The following is a 16,392-nucleotide window of genomic DNA, read 5'->3' as shown; positions in this document are numbered from 1 at the left end:
AATTCCTCGTAGAAGTTGAGGCTGTGTTTAGATCCAAAGTTTGGATCCAAACTTCAGTCCTTTTTCATCACATCAACCTGTCATACACACACAACTTTTCAGTCACATCATCTCCAATTTTAACCAAAATCCAAACTTTGGATCCAACTAAACACAGCCTGAATCACTCGATAAATTCCTCATAGAAAATGTTACACCAACTGTCAACTCTATCGCTGCTGTTTGACTTTAAATTGAGTGTCTGGCATGCCAACTTGTAGGTCTGTAATTTGTAACCGACAAAATTGTGTACATTGACCACGTTACATGAAGGATAGAACTTACAAGGGATGCAAGAATTAAGACTTCAAGTTCAGGCTTCCTTTGGAACCAAAGGACTTGTGTGCGAGTTTTGTGGAATTGAAATCCCATAGAAATTTTTTTCCTATTTAAAACAGTAACATATTGGGAATCCGTTCAATGGACCTGTATGGAACATCTCATTCTAAACTATTAGGCCAATATAAAAAATAGAATAAAATGATAACTCAGAGGCAAGAGAATTAAAGAAACAACTGTGTGAGAATGTTAGGTGCATCTAGTAAATTTGTGCAAGAGGAAAGGAAATTGGGCGATTTTTTTTAGATAATGAAATGAATCTCAGCCTTTGCTTCAAGGAAGCTATAGCTGATTACTACTCTCTCCGTCCCATAGTATAAGGGATTTTGAGTTTTTACTTGTAGTGTTTGACTACTCGTCTTATTCAAAAAAAATCATGCAAATATAAAAAATAAAAAGTTGTGCTTAAAGTACTTTGGATAATAAAGTAAGTCAAATAAATAAATAATAATTCCAAAACTTTTGAATAAGACGAGTGATAAAAAGTGCAAGCAAAAACTCAAAATTCCTTATATTATGAGACAGAGGGAGTACAAAATTCACTCAACAAAGAGCAGAGAAAATCTAAGAAATGACGATACACAAATTAGTGACCACCGTATTAAAGTCTATTTGTAAATCTCTATCTGTAGTTAGCAAATATCTATGTAACTGTTGACTATAGGTTTGGGCAGACAATATGCATAAGTTTGTGCTAAACAGTACTCTTGATTGTATTAAGGCCTTAGGTAAATCTAGAACACGAACAAATACCCTTGACACACACTGCTACACTAATATTTAGCACATACTCCCTCCGGTTGAAGTCAAACTTTTATAACTTTGACTATCAATAACTTTAAAAATATTTAGTTTAAAGGAACTAGAACAACATATATAGATTTGTCTTTTAAAGTACTATAATAAAAATAAACATGCATTTATTTATTATATATATTATAATAGAAAAATAAGATCAAAGATGTATCTTATAGACCGTGTCATTGTCCAAAACGTCAATTAAAATGGAACTGGAGGGAGTACTCCAATTTGGTAGACTGGGCACGTAAGATTTACCCAAAAACAGTACAACTTCACAATTAGTACAACAATTTGCATACTGCAATTATGAAGCCAGTAATTGTCAATTCTCAACCTATATAACAAGGCCTGAAGCAAATGATCAGCTCAGAGAAGATGCATTTCAAATGCGAAAGCCATATATAACCTCTAATCAACGAATATCCAGGTTTCAGAGTTCAGACTAGCGATAACGCTGATAGAGCATCCGAAGATCTCTGCAGTGTATGCACGTCCATGGCGTCAATGGAGGATCAAGACAATACGAGTGTACCCATTGAGACCGGCAAACATGGCAGCTCAGAAGAAGCTCCTCAGGCTCACGACAGTGGCACTGGTAACATGCCCCTTGCCCAGACTACATATATAAGAAAGGTGCAAGAGAGGTGAGGAATTGCAAGCCAAAATTAAAGGTAATTTATGTAGCAGCAAGTTACTATAATGGAATAAGAGCTCACCGGTGATTCTGGGAGGCCGTAGACTCTATCATCAAATATGAAAGTGTCGGTAGAAGTTGAGCAAGGTATAGTTTGAGAGTATATCTTTTGATCAGATGTACCAGCCTCATCTATTTTACTGATCCAGGCAAAACTTGTTTTGCACAGAGGACATGTCGAAACTTTTCCCCTAGAAGACTGAAAAAGAAAGACACATCATGCGAGTGTAAGAACAGGTTTCAAATTGAAGAATAATGATATTATAACCAAAGGCTCTTTGGCTACAGAAGGAAAAAGTTCAGCAAAGAAATGATAAAATACAGCATTCTGAGAATGATGACTGTTAAAAAAATATACATTTTTATTTTATTTCAAGAATCCAGAAGAACTGCATATTTCATAAAGCAGAAGAAAATGATCAACATATATGTTTTCGATCTGATATGTTGTAGTTTGACAACGTCTATTCCAATCAGCATGAAATGCTAGACATCTTGAATATACAATCCACCATTGCCTCACTGTATTATACTGAAGCATACGAGCATCAAAGTAATGCAGACGGATGGGTCATATAATAGTGTTAACGAAATGAATGAATCGAGCTGAACAAAGTGCTCCGAATACATACCAGAGAATCCGCCCATTCTTGAATGCATGAATAACAAAATCGGTGTCCACATGGTAAGATGCCCCTTGTGGATGAAAAATCAGTCCAGCAAATGACACAGGAAAGTTCAGCTTGCCCTTGACAACTGGTTGGTTCTTCCAAAGTGGCTTTCTCATCATCTCCCTTGTCATCATCAGCTGCAATGTCAATGCTTCCTTGATTTGTTTTCTCAGTACAGAAAGCTGGTTCTTGTCTGGATGAATCACTTGACTGAAAGCTTCTTGAACTTTCACCCAATTCAAAATTTTCTTGATCCTCACTTTTTTCAGGATCATGCTCACTGGCTTCACCATAATCATATATACTGTCCAACGTACTTTGTCGCAGTCTTGTCTTCCTTATTTTTCTTCGATCTTCAGTGGGCGGAGTATCCGACATTTGAGGTTCATCGAAGCTGTCTGTCAAACTTCCATTTTCACAGCTTTCTATAAGATAGCCTGCAAGCTTGGTTCTTGTTTCCTTTTTCATGAGACTATTTCTTTTTCTCATCATGCTAGCATCATCATTATGCAGAAGCTTTAACAAATCTCCCTTCTGATTTGATGCGCTCCGAGATGAAGTATAACTTGACTCATAACGCCCTTGTCTTGCCTGTGTTATCATTAATACATACACATTAGATTACAGAGCACCTGTAAGCAGAAGAAAATACAAAGCAAGATGAAACAAGAAGCTAGGTATATCGAATCATCAAAAACCATATAGCAAAACAAGTGCTGCTCTAAATTAAAACACAGATTAGCAAAACAGGCTTTCATCGCCTTGGACGTGGATGGCAAGAAAAAGTTTAAAGTCAATCTGCATAACATTCCCCTTAATGAAATGAAATGCAATTCTCTTGCGTTTTCGAGAAAAAAAATCTGCATAAACAACAGCAGCTTCATATAGGTGCCATTCCAGTTTCCATCACTGAAAGGTCCTTGAGGAGACATGGCTGGTATGGATTATGTGGGACAAAATATTATCTACTGGATTAGTGGGAATTTCTTCATCAGAAGACTTATATTATCATTAGGAGTAGCTATACAACATTCGACGGTTTTTTGGGTGAAAAACATACAAAATGAAACACAGTGACATGCATGATAAACATTTATAACTATGAAAGATAGTTCTAAAAACAATTATAAAGGATACATGATCAAGGATGTTCAGGTCTTAATTGAGCAACAGTCATATTGATAGATTCAAACCAAAATGAATACCTAACTATCAGCACAGCATAGAGATGACATCTAGAGGTTCGCCAATATAAAGCTACAAAACATTATCTACAAAAATAAAGCTAAGACAGACAGAAAGAAAAACTGACGCAAAGGGGAATATAATTTGCATACTACCATGAGCCTAGAAATATTGTCTTCTGCATCTAGTGCATCTTCATTGGTTGAATTTTGTGCATGCTTTAAACGTTTTCTTCTTTCCTTCACGTGTGTTGCACCAATCTTAGAATTATCGCGATCACCAACAAAATTCTGAAGCCAATGGATCAACAAAGCTCCATCAGGAAATAGAGTAAAAATGAAGTACAAAAGTACATTGGAAAAGGTATGCAAAGTATTCTAATTAAATGCATAATACCTTTTTAAAAGCAATGTACAGCAGATATGTACAAACTTAGAGGGATTTTAGAAGCTACTCCCATATTTATATATTTTTTTAATGGATACTCTAATATTTATACCATGGATGGCTTGACAAAAAAAACAAAACAGATCCACCATCATCCAGCCCTTTTTTCACTTGGTAATAAGGCCATGGTTGGCATTCAGCAATGCCAATAGACAGGGATGATGTCTGAACTGACTGAACAGCTACTAATGCGGTTGTGGTGAAATGTAGTATACTAAACCATAGTACTGAACAGAATATAACTTAGCTTGTGGAATGTAGTCAGTAGTCCAATTAAAGGATTCTACCAGGAAATCAAATCATGCAAGGACAATAATTGATATTCCCTCCGTTCCAAAATATAAGGCACAACCACCCTTAATTCAAAGACCAAGAAACAATTATTATTATCTCCTGGTTTGGATCACCCTAATAAATATAATATATGCATCCAATAGAATTAGAGATCTTGAGGATAGAGGATTTAAAAAAGTAATAATTTAATGGAGAAGTGGTCATAGTTAATTGTATGCATGCATGCCTTATATTATGGAACATCCCAAAAAAAAGTAGTTGTGACTTATATTATGGAATGGAGGGAGTATAATAGTAGTTCTTACTTCTTTCAGTAGGGAGGAATCAGACCATCGCTGATGATTGCAATCAGAACCTGAATCAGCAACCACAAGCACATCGGTCGCATATGAAGTATTGCAGAAATCATCAGGTAATTCTTTCAAGCATCTATCCTCCATGCTTGCATTTCTCTTGGATCGTGAACGCGGGAAAGTGGGCAGCTCAGGGACTGGCCCTGCTTCTTCACCACTGGACATCAAGCAAAATAGAAGGTTTGCTGAGACTGACAGGGGAAAACTAGGCACAATAATATAAATTTGTGCTATTTGACTATTTCTCCTACATTACAAGCTATCAGCTGTCACGCGCATAAAGAACGGTAAGCATCTAATAAATCAAATCGAATGTTTAAACTAACCACCGGGCTTTGGACTGTGCTACAAATCTATAAGGTTCAAATCCTGTTAATACGAATATAGGGAAAGACCCCAAGAGTACTAAAAGCCTATACAATTATATGCCCCCTTTCGACACACAGCATGACTGATTTATTGCAGCAAATCAATGAACATGGAAATCACAAAACCACTCTGAATGTAACTCCTAGTTCCGAATTAACATTTCCTCCAAAGAAAATAAAAATTACATGGCCAATTCATCGCTGTTCATGTCCATCTGAAACAATTACCAATAGTCGAACATGTATGGTCGCATCGCAACAAGCAGAAGAAAACCAGGTACCTTTCCAGCATGTAGGGTTTCTCGGGGAGGCGCCTCCCCTCCTTGAGGCAGTCCTCGAACCACCGGTGGCTGACGACGCGCGTCCGAAGCCTCCTCGCGATGTCATACTTCTTCCCCTCAAGCCTCCAGCACACCTGTCACCCCAATCGAGAAGCGCGCGCGTCAAATTTCTCGCCGGCGGAACAAGTTCAGCGGCCAATAATCAGACAAGCGAAGCGTGTGCGCCGTATTACCAGGTGGGTGATGGATCTGCTCATGGCGCCGACGTAGCTCGCGCCGGTCTCCGCGATGAGCCTGACCAGCCTGTGCCGCTCGTCGCCGTGGTAGCCGCTCACGGTGGCGACCACGTCCCGCATCCCCTCCACCGCCGGCATGGAGGTCCCCGCCGAGAGATTTGGGCGCTGGAAAAACCCCCGGTGCGAGGAGAGGCAGGCCAATCAGTGACGCGGTCTCCGAACCGGCGGCGAGCGGCGGCGGCGGCGGCGGCGGCGGCGAGATGGGGCGACGCGGTGGGGGAAGAGGAGAGGAGAGAAATTTCTGGAGGCGCCTTTTGCGATTCCCCTCCTCCTTCCGCGTTTGCCTCCGGAAAATTTGAAATTTTCAGATCCCCCGCGTCGGTGGTGGGCTGGTGGGCCGCAGCTTCGCGTAAGATTGATGGGAGGTGGGCTGACCCAAACTGTGATTTGCCATCGGAATAAGTTCACTCTAACTCCCTTAAAAAGCGGTCCGAATCTAACCATGACCCTGCACCGCAAAACCAGATATGTTGACTCCCTAAATTGTTAAAATCGGTTTAATTTGACTCCCTCGGGAGTTTTAGAGGGTGGTTTCGCTGACATGACGGCTACGTGACAGTGTTGACCGGGTCTTCGTCCTACGTAGCGTTGACGTGGCGCTTAAGTGGCATTAGAATTAAAAATATATATGTGGGGGCCCATTTGTCATTAAAAAAAGTTGTAGGCCCTACTGACATGTGGAGCCGACATAAATCCCTTCTTCCTCCTCCCCCTCTCCCTTTTTCTCTCTCTTTTTCTCCCTTTCTCATCGGTTCTTCCCCTTCGGCCGGCGGCGAGCGCCAGAGCTACGCTGGGCGGCGAGAGCAAGCGGTGGAGACGGGGTCAACGAGACCGGTGCCGACGCCATCTCGCCCACGCTCTCACTGGTGGAGAAAGGGTTTTTACTCCCGGTTCATAACCCCCCTGTAATCCTGGTTTTCCAACCAGGACTACGAATCCGGGACTAAAGATAGCGATCTTTAGTCCCGGGTGAAAAAACCGGGAGTAAAAATCCATTTTTAGTCCCGGGACTAAAGATCATTTATCTTACCAACCGGGACTAAAAAGACTAGATCCGGTTGCTCTTTATTATTTTCTTTTCTTCATTGTTTTTAATCAAAATCACAAATCAATCCCGTCACCAAAATCACAAATTAATCATTCTCAAATTGCTTCCAAATCCACAATCGATCATCTCAAATACTCAAATACATCACAAAATCTCAAAAAAAATTACATCACAACTTCTACAAAATTATCAAATATTCACATCACACACAAATCAAATACATCACACAACAATCAGATCCAATCAAATACATCACACAACAATCTCAGATTCTTAAAAAAAAAAATCAGCCGCCTCGCCGGCCGGCCCTCCGCGCCCCGCCGCCCTCGCGCCGGCCGCCGCCTCACCGCGCGCCGCGCCGGCCGGGCCTCCGCGCCTGACCGCCCTCGGTCTGTTAGAGAGGAGAGGAAGATAAGGTTGAGGAGAGGAAGAGATAATGTTGAGGAGAGGAGGAGAGAGGAGTTAAAGGAGAGAAGGAAATATCTCGATCCGATCGAGCATGCCTCTCCGATCTCCGTGTCGATCTTTTTTCCCGGTTGGCAACACCAACCGGGACTAAAGATAGATCTATCTTTAGTCCCGGTTGGTGTTACCAACCGGGACTATAAATAAATCTACACCAACCGGGACTAAAGATTAAAAAGTAGCATGGAGCTTTTAAACCGGGACTAAAGATGTTTTTAGTCCCGGTTTTTAATACAACCGGGACTATTGTGAAATCTGGTCGACCGACCAAAGATGGTTTCTCCACCAGTGTCTCATCCCCCTCCGTTCCACTTAGGCTCTGTTCGTTCCAGGGTGTTTGGGGAGATTGAGTCTCGTTTTCCGCGCGCACGCTTTTCAAACTACTAAACGGTGCGTTTTTTGCAAAAAATTTCTATAGGAAAGTTGCTTTAAAAAATCATATTAATCCATTTTTAAAATTTAAAATAGTTAATACTTAATTAATCATGAACTAATGGCTCACATCGTTTTGCGTATCTTCCCAATCTCCTCGATCCCCTTCCCCTCAAATACACCGTTATTCGCCACAGCGGCGCGCAAGTGAGGGCCGGAGTGGCGATGCCAGGACGGGCGAGAGCAGGAGCGGCGAAAGCAAAGGAAGCAATGCAATGCTCACAAGTAAAGCAATGCATTTAGTACAGAAGAAGATTACAATTCGAAAATAAAACGCACTCTCTCGCGCATGCAGATATAGAAATCAAAAGTAAATGATTTATGCATGTATAATTAAGCACATTTTTTTGGGTTAATTTGATCCATGCCACTGCAAATTTGTCTATTCAGAAAAATGCCATTATAATTCATCTATTCGAAACCGTGGCACTAGAAATTTTACGAAATTATAATCGTGCCACTGCCGTCACATTTTACATCCATTATCTTCCTTTTCCGTTTCTTCCGTCGGCAAGCTCCCGTTTTCCTCCTCATCCCTCTCACACGTCGCCATCTCCCCGTTTTCCTTCTTCACCACCACCACGTTTTCATCAAGCGCAAGATGAAAATTTATAATGGTATTTTTCTGAATAGCTAAAATTGCAGTGGCATGATCAAATTAACCCTTTTTTTAATTAGCTAGCAAGATGATTAAGCTAGCGCTTGCGGATGGAGCAGGCGGCCAAGATGACGAGGAACATGAGAGGATGACGATGGTGAGGAAGGAGGCGACGACGGAGCTGGTTCGCTGGCAGAAGCCGTGGAACTGCATGCATATGGGCACCCAGTTCGCCCGCAGGTTGCCGTTGTGCGCCAGGTCCACGATCGCCGCCGCCGCGGTCAAACTATACCGTGTTTTTTTTTTTTTTTGACATGCGAACTATACCGTGTTGGTGTTGCACTACCACTGTTTTATAGATCTGACGTGACGTTTTTATAGGAAACTATACCGTGGCAGTTTGGGTGTGTTTAGTTCACGTCAAAATTAGAAGTTTGGTTGAAATTAGAATGATATGACGGAAAAGTTAGAAGTTTGTGCGTAGAAAAATTTTGATGTGATGAAAAAGTTAAAAGTTTGAAGAAAAATTTTATAACTAAACTCGGCCTTTGATATATGGCTTGTCAAACAAGCGTTTGTGATTTCATTTGTACGACATCTATTTTTTAATTCAAACACTATTATGTTTTTTTAAAAAAAACATGAATATATACTTCCAATATACACGACAACTGTGCATCAACAATTCAGCTCGTATTGCTACTATGTAGTTGTTGTTGTCTACTCCTTATTTCCATTTTTAAATATTTGTTACCATTTTTTATCATATAGTTTAATTTGTTTGTCAGATTTGGTTGTTAACTATGAAGTATAAACGATAGAGAATATTGCTAGCTGTTAACTAAGAAGGCATAGTCGCATAGAGTGTGTTGTTAACTACGAAGAAATAGGGACTGCATCATTAGTATTAACGATCCATCATTTTTATTCGTCCTAACATTGTAGCAGCTAGGCACTTTCGAGAGTTCCTATGACCACTTCATATATTATATTATGCTACCATTGTTGCTACATTATATATATACATCAGTCAAGGAGGTGTTTTATACTCCCTCCCTTTTTTAATAGATGACGCCATTGACTTTTTCTCACATATTTGACCATTCGTCTTATTCAAAAAATTTATACAAATGTATAAGATATAAATCACATTTAAAGTACTATGAGTGATAAAACAACCCATAACAAAATAAATTATAATTACGTAAATTTTTTGAATAAGACGAATGGCCAAACATGTGAGAAAAAGTCAACGACGTTATCTATTAAAAAATAGAGGTAGTATATACAGCTTTCATCTACAGTTACGGCCGGCAACGTGAATGATAAACTGAAGCAAATAAGGTGGAAGCAGAACAGTAATTCAACACAATTATAAAGGGAAACCATCTTGAAATTTATTAGGTCCAATAGCAACAGAAACAAATGACTAGCTTGTTTTTTGTTACGTAGTGTAGTATTTCAAACTTGACTAGCAATAGGGCCCGTGCGTTGCAACGGGAAAAACACCGATTGATAATGTGACACCTTGAAAACCTCGAATCGGTAAAAATCAAGTTTAATTTGATATATTAACAAATAGGTAGAACCGAGACTAATTTGATGAATTAGATATGATTTAGAATTTATTTTTTGAGCCTACTTAGGAGTTTATCCAACGGATTTTAATTTAAAAAATCAGAGCCACATTGTTTGATCAAATTAGACAGATTCATTTTTATTTTTTTCGCCCTTTGTTTACCGTGTCTACATAATTCGTTTTTTTGGCCGGTTTTTTCACCCGATTTTTTTCGCGTAGTTTTTTTTCGACCAATTTCTTTTTTTTAATCGGACCGATTCATTTTATTTTTTTCGCCCTTTTTTACACAAAATCGGATTCCTTTTTTTTGCTTGATTTTTTTCCCGGTTTTTTCACCCGATTTCGTTTGTTTAGAATCGGACCGATTCTTTTTTTTTTATTATTTTTTTCGCCCTTCTTTTCACGGAATTGGATTATTTTTTTCGCCCGTTTTTTTTTCTCCCAGTTTTTTCGCTCGCCCGATTTTTTTTCGCTGGTTTTTTTTACGGACGACGGAAGCACCTTTTTTTTAAGTAGTAGAGATAGAGATAGAAATTTTTTAACCGCGTCACATATAATTCTTTTTTCTTTGAAATCAGACAGATTTTTTATATTTTTCCCCCTTTTTTTACCGTGTAGACGGAGTCGGATTCTTTTCCCTTATTTTTGCCCTTCTTCTGGATTGGACATATTTGTTTTTTCTTTCCTTTTTCCGGTTTTTTCGCCCGGGTTTTTTTTATCGGACCGATCTGTTTTTTTTTCTTTTTATTTATCGCCCTTTTTTTTACGTTTGGTTTTTCTTTTTCTTTTTCCGGTTTTTTTATCGTACCGATCTGGTTTTTTTTCCTTTTTATCGCCCTTTTTTTTACGTTTGGTTTTTCTTTTTCCGGTTTTTTCGCCTTTTTTGAATCGGACATATTTGGTTTTTTTTCCTTTTTTGTCCGTTTTTTTGACGGAAGATGGAAGCACCTTTTATTTTTTAAGTAGTAGAGAAAGGCATTGCATGTGCTTTCTCAACTTTTTAGAGGCTGCCTGAACAATCTGCTGAGTTGTATTACCGAATTAAATTTTAAAATATACTGTTCATTTAATTTTTTCTCAAGAATATTTAGGATGTAATTCTTTTTTACAGAAATATACCGTCGGTCTCACACAACCGTTGCACGAAGATGACGTGGGAATAACGTCACGGATGGTATCGCGCAGCAGCGGCGCGAGACCGCGCGGTCTCACGGAATGGAGGAGCGAGATCGTTCGGTCTCGCTAAAGCAATGAGCGACACGGTCTAACGGCTCCTTTTGATTAGTGATTAATTACTTAATTAACAATTAACTAATAATAATTGATAATTAATTAATCGCTAATTAAATCAGCATGGCATGTAATGAGCTTCCATGAGACCGAACGGTCTCGCTCTTCCATTCCACGAGACCGCGCGGTCTCGCGCTTTTACTGTGCAATACCGTCCACGACGTCATTCGCACGTCATCTTCGCGTAATGGTTGTGCGAGACCGACGGTATATTTCTGTAAGACTTTTTTTGCATTCTAAATATTCCTGAGAAAAAAATTAAATAAACAGTATAATAATTAATAATTAATTAATCGCTAATCAGAATAATTAATTGTTAATTAAATCAGCATGGCACGGTAATGAGCTTCCGTGAGACCGAACGGTCTCGCTCTTCCATTCCACGAGACCGCGCGGTCTCGCGTTTTCATTGCGCGATATCGTCCACGACGTCATTCCCATGTCAACTTCGCGCAATGGTTGTGCGAGACCGACGGTATATTTCTGTAAGAGTTTTTTTATCCTGAATATTCCTGAGAAAAAAATTAAATGAACAGTATAATAATTAATAATTAATTAATCGCTAATTAAATCATCATGGCTTCCATTCCACAAGACCGCATGGTCTCGCGCTTTCACTGCGCGATACTGTCCACGACGTCATTCCTACGTCATTTTCACGTAATGGTTGTGCGAGACCGACAGTATATTTCTGTAAGAGTTTTTTTTTGCATCCTGAATATTCCTGAGAAAAAATTAAATGAACAGTATATTTTGAAATTTAATTTTTGTATTAGCTCGTTTTTTAATATATGGCGCTGTTGACATCAGTCAAGGTGCTTTATACAGCTTTCAGCACCGCACGGCCGGCGACCTGAATGATAATTAAACTGAAGCAAATTAAGTATATACAAATAGAGATGCACATCATATCCATGTGATCAAATTACTCCTAGTGGGCAAGCACAGCGATACAGGAGAGGATCGAAGAAAATGAACGTGACAAGGCCGTTGTCACGGTACCTGGACAACCCAGACGCCGCGGCGGAGCGACCGCCGGAGGGCCCAGGATCCGGGTTCCTCGTCGTGGAGGACGAGGCGGCCGTCGAGCAGGCGGCCACCATTTGCTGCGGATTGTGCCATGACCCGCGGGTGCGCACCCTCCCCTTCACTCAGAGCTGGAGGCTCTACATGGGCGAAGACAACGTGGTCGTCTTCGTCCCCGTCGTCGGCGAGCCGTTGTCGGCCGGCTGCTACTACGTCGACCGGTCCACCGGCAGCCACCACGCCGGGAAGGTGCTGGCGTATGCACTGTTAGGAAATAAACCTGACCGTGTGTGTTCAGATCAGTTCGCGTGCGTCGTGTGTGTGTTTGTTGTTAACGCGTCCGTCGCAAGGAGGTTCGTCCGAGTTTAGCGCAGGCTAGCTAGCTGCGAGCTCGTGTGTATCGGGTTCAGTTGAAGAGCGTGGCGTCGTGCGCGGACGCTGGCGGCCGCGTCGTGCGCTGAGTTTGTGCTCATGCATGGCGTGAGCCGGGACGTGCGGATCGTGCGAGCAAAGGCCGGGGAAGGAGTTCGTGCTCCATTTGTGCGTCACCCTGGGCCTATATAAGCACATGGTCATCCTGTTGTTTGATCACCCGAGTGAAAATAGAGAAAAGCCGGCATTCGTTGCCAGGGCGTTCGTTGCCATTGTCAAGCTTCACAAGCTCTGCTACTCACTCTCGTGTTTGTGTGTGTCTCCGATCTTGGCCATTTCCAACATTTGGTATCAGAGCGAGTTTAGAGAGGGGAGATGATGACGCCGCCGAAGACGCTTCGCATCGAGGACTCGAGCTCCAGCGGCACCGGTGATGGCAGCGCACCGCGTCAGGCCGTGGTGGAGCGCGTCGTGCCCAATTCCAGCGTCGTGGAGCTGCCGATGCTAACCAGGGCTAACTATCATCAGTGGGCCTCGGTTATGCGGGTGAGCTTGGAGGCGTTGGAGTTGTGGGACGTGGTGGAGGCGGTCACCAACGACCGCGCTAAGGATCGGCGGGCGTTGGCCGCCATCTTGCGTGCGGTGCCATCGGAGATGAAGGCCGGGCTCGCCGTGAAGACGTCGGCGAAGGAGGCGTGGGACTCGGTGAAGAAGATGCGAGCCGGCGACGACCGCGTGAAATCGGCGTGCATGCAACGCCTCATGAAGGAGTTTGAGAACATGGCGTTCCGCGACGGGGAGACCGTTGGTGACTTTGCGATGCGCATCAATAGGCTCACCGCGAGCCTGCGCGACCTCGGGGAGGAGATGGAAGACAGTCGCATGGTGAAGAAAGTCCTGCGCGTGGTCCCGAAGAGGTTGAAGCAAGTCGCGGTGGCGATTGAGATGCTCGCGGACATGGATGTCATGTCCGTCGAGGAGCTCGTCGGGCGCCTGCAAGTGGCGGAGGACGCCGACGCTGAAGATCACGTGGAGGCCCATGGCGAGTAGCTACTTCTCACCGAGGAGCAGTGGGAGGCACGTCGGCGCCAACGTCGCGACAAGGAGCGCGTGCGTGAGGGCGGCGCCAAGGATGACGGCCGAAACAGTGACAATGACGACGGCGGCAGCAGCGTGAGCTCGGAGGCAAACTGGCGTCCGCGCCGTCCAGGAGGGAAGTGCTACAACTGTGGTGTTCGTGGCCATCTCTCCCGAGATTGCCGCAAGCCAAGGAAGGAGGAGGCGCTCCTCACCTCTGCCGACGACGAGCCGACGCTCCTGTAGGTCAGGTTTAGGGGGTGATTGTTAGGAAATAAACCTGACCGTGTGTGTTCAGGTCAGTTCGCGTGCATCGTGTGTGTGTTTGTTGTTAACGCGTCCGTCGCAAGGAGGTTCGTCCGAGTTTAGTGCAGGCTAGCTAGCTGCGAGCGTGTGTATCGGGTTCAGTTGGAGACGTGGCGTCGTGCGCGGACGCTGGCGGCCGCGTCGTGCGCTGAGTTTGTGCTCATGCATGGCGTGAGCCGGGACGTGCGGATCGTGCGAGCAAAGGCCGGGGAAGGAGTTCGTGCTCCATTTGTGCGTCACCCTGGGCCTATATAAGCATATGTTCATCCTGTTGTTTGATCACCCGAGTGAAAATAGAGAAAAGCCGGCATTCGTTGCCAGGGCGTTCGTTGCCATTGTCAAGCTTCACAAGCTCTGCTACTCACTCTCGTGTTTGTGTGTCTCCGATCTTGGCCATTTCCAACACGCACGGGAGGAGGACAAGACGAGGATCCTCTTCTTGTCCTTCGTGGACGACGCGCCACCGAGGCCGTTCCACCACGGCGACGTCTACCAGCAGGTGGAGGTGGCGCCACACTACCCGATGGGATTCAAGGCGGCGGCGGTCGCGCCGGATGGCGTCCCGCCGAGCTTGCTGAGGTTGAAGGGCTGGCAGGTGAGCAAGACCTCGCGTACGAGCTACGACGGCCTCGCCGACCACGCGCACTGGGTAGACTGGCCGCTCCGCCGCCGGATGCCAGACCTCGACGGCTTCGGCATCGGCGCGGGAGGCGGCTCGCCGGCCGCCGTCGTCGGCAAATGGTACTGCCCGTTCATGTTCATCAGAGACGGCGAGCGGCGGCTCAAGGACCAGGTCAACCGGTGCATGTTCTACGAGATGACGCTGGAGCAGAGGTGGGAGGAGATATACAGCTGCGACAACACTCACCGGGGCAGCATCAGCGGCAAGCAGCCGGATGATGAGGTCAAGGTGAACGTGACGGTGCGCCGGTCGACGGCGCTGCTAGGCGGCACCGGTGCAGTAGTGCAAGAAGGTGGGCCTCAGGAGGTCGACGGGGTGATGTGGTTTCGACCGGCGGCGCCGCCGCCGAACTCTGGCGCGGCAGGTGGAGTTGGGGTGGACATGGTGGTGTGGGAGAAGATGAAGTGGGAGCTGGAGAGAGGAGGGTGGGTCGACGGTAATGGCGACGTGGAGAGTATCGAGAGGGTGGAGAGGCGTGAGGCGCTGGGTCGGTACTGGGACAAACCAAATGGGTATGAGCAAACGATGTACTACTGCAACTATCGAATTTTAATTGTTTCTGTTAATGTATGATAGCTTAAAGAGAGTCGTTACATATTACTATATCTGTAACAGTTGTTTAAATCAATCGTTAGAGATATCTATTGGAGTTAAAGAGCCATCATTGATAACTGCCTGTATGTAATGGCTTGTAATTTAGAGCCGTTACAGATAGCGTAGTCATCAGATCTTATCTATACTCGTATTTTCACCAAGTGAGTTCAACGAAATGAAAAAAAAGAACTCTACACCGCTACTGCCTCCTCATAGGCTCTCCGTGCCAGAGCCACTCCTGTCTACGTACGTGCTGCTCATCGGTCTCTCCTCTTTCCCCATGGGCGGCCCTCCTTCGTACCACCACCACTCCTTCACCCTCTCCTCCTCTACCACCGGCAGACCTCATTTGTGCCGTCGCGGCGCCTCCTCCTGACAAGATCGCCAAGTGTTTTACCCAGAGATCCCTTACCCAGATGACACCTAGCGTTGAAACATATCCTAATGTCCCTTTACGCCGTCTTGACAAAGCCTCTGAGGAACCTAAGGGAACTTCGGCTGGGGACGCCCAAAGCGGATAAGGCTTTGTCGGATCCTGTAGAGACGAAAGACCATGTAAGATCTGGTCGTGTAAGAGTTCTCGTCGTGCGTATTAACCAAGCCGTGTAACCGGAAATTGAGTTTTCCAACTTCATGGCTGGAGGCTAGGATCAGTGCTTGTTCAACCGAGGCGGGTCAAAGGTCCAAGAGCCTCATCATCCGAGAACGATTCTCCGAAGACAAGGCTGGGGGTTAGGGAGAGTGTATGACTCTACAAACTGACTGATCGGAGTCGGTAAGAGAGAAGACGCTCATATACAAAACACTGAAAAATTCTATTCGACATTATCGAAGACTCCATGTCTCTATGGTTCTACACCAAGATCGACTAAGGCGAGTACGACAAATGTTGACAAGGCTCCGTTGCAGACTCTACGCCTACTCGATTGCTCAAGAACGGTTAGTGGATCTCGACAAGGAATAAGGAATGAAGAAATGGTGTACCCGCCGAGATAAAATTTCTTGACTTCAATCCAAATTCTCGATTACAGCAAGACGGGAGACTTAGTCGTACGCTCTGTACTTTCTCGGTCGACATCAGAGATTGACTTAGACAAACCCTTTCGGTGCCCGTGCGAGGCTGATAAAGGAAGTCTAACGTTATCTCTAAACTCA

The 16,392-nt window shown here is 44.0% G+C and overlaps 2 protein-coding genes, 1 non-coding gene and 1 pseudogene across 3 annotated transcripts; 3 read left to right on the top strand and 1 right to left on the bottom strand.

Annotated features, from left to right (window-relative positions):
• Positions 1-1,361: 1,361 nt before the first annotated feature.
• LOC4345569 (uncharacterized) lies at positions 1,362-6,044 on the bottom strand. Its single transcript, XM_015794500.3, has 7 exons — positions 5,706-6,044; positions 5,473-5,606; positions 4,776-4,980; positions 3,885-4,019; positions 2,506-3,135; positions 1,896-2,072; positions 1,362-1,795 (listed from the first exon to the last, which is right to left on the bottom strand). The coding sequence occupies exons 1-7, from the start codon at positions 5,844-5,846 to the stop codon at positions 1,622-1,624; spliced, it is 1,596 nt and encodes a 531-aa protein (XP_015649986.1). The 5' UTR covers positions 5,847-6,044; the 3' UTR covers positions 1,362-1,621.
• A 6,108-nt stretch (positions 6,045-12,152) lies between these two features.
• Positions 12,153-15,261, top strand: LOC9270218 (uncharacterized). Its single transcript, XM_066303773.1, has 2 exons — positions 12,153-12,492; positions 14,138-15,261. Exons 1-2 carry the CDS (start codon positions 12,153-12,155, stop codon positions 15,214-15,216), a joined length of 1,419 nt encoding a protein of 472 aa, XP_066159870.1. The 3' UTR covers positions 15,217-15,261.
• Positions 12,813-14,034, top strand: LOC136351408 (uncharacterized; annotated as a pseudogene).
• On the top strand, positions 14,850-14,981 carry LOC112936275 (small nucleolar RNA Z206). Its single transcript, XR_003238402.1, has one exon. It is a non-coding gene; the product is annotated as a small nucleolar RNA Z206 (small nucleolar RNA).
• Positions 15,262-16,392: the final 1,131 nt, after the last annotated feature.

The sequence above is a fragment of the Oryza sativa genome, chromosome 8, assembly GCF_034140825.1.
Source record: "Oryza sativa Japonica Group chromosome 8, ASM3414082v1".
Taxonomy (NCBI): Eukaryota; Viridiplantae; Streptophyta; class Magnoliopsida; order Poales; family Poaceae; genus Oryza; species Oryza sativa.
The sequence above is the reverse complement of the archived record's forward strand: the minus strand, read 5'-3'. Positions and strand labels throughout refer to the sequence as shown.

Excerpts from the sequence above, each read along its gene's own strand:
- LOC4345569 (XM_015794500.3), bottom strand. The coding sequence starts at position 5,846 with ATGCCGGCGGTGGAGGGGATGCGGGACGTGGTCGCCACCGTGAGCGGC. Across the intron at positions 4,981-5,472 it reads AAACCCTACATGCTGGAAAG|TGGTGAAGAAGCAGGGCCAG; the intron begins GTACCTGGTTTT and ends CTTGATGTCCAG. Across the intron at positions 4,020-4,775 it reads ATTCCTCCCTACTGAAAGAA|AATTTTGTTGGTGATCGCGA; the intron begins GTAAGAACTACT and ends CATTGGCTTCAG.
- LOC9270218 (XM_066303773.1), top strand. The coding sequence starts at position 12,153 with ATGAACGTGACAAGGCCGTTGTCACGGTACCTGGACAACCCAGACGCC. Across the intron at positions 12,493-14,137 it reads GTTAGGAAATAAACCTGACC|CCGGGACGTGCGGATCGTGC; the intron begins GTGTGTGTTCAG and ends GCATGGCGTGAG.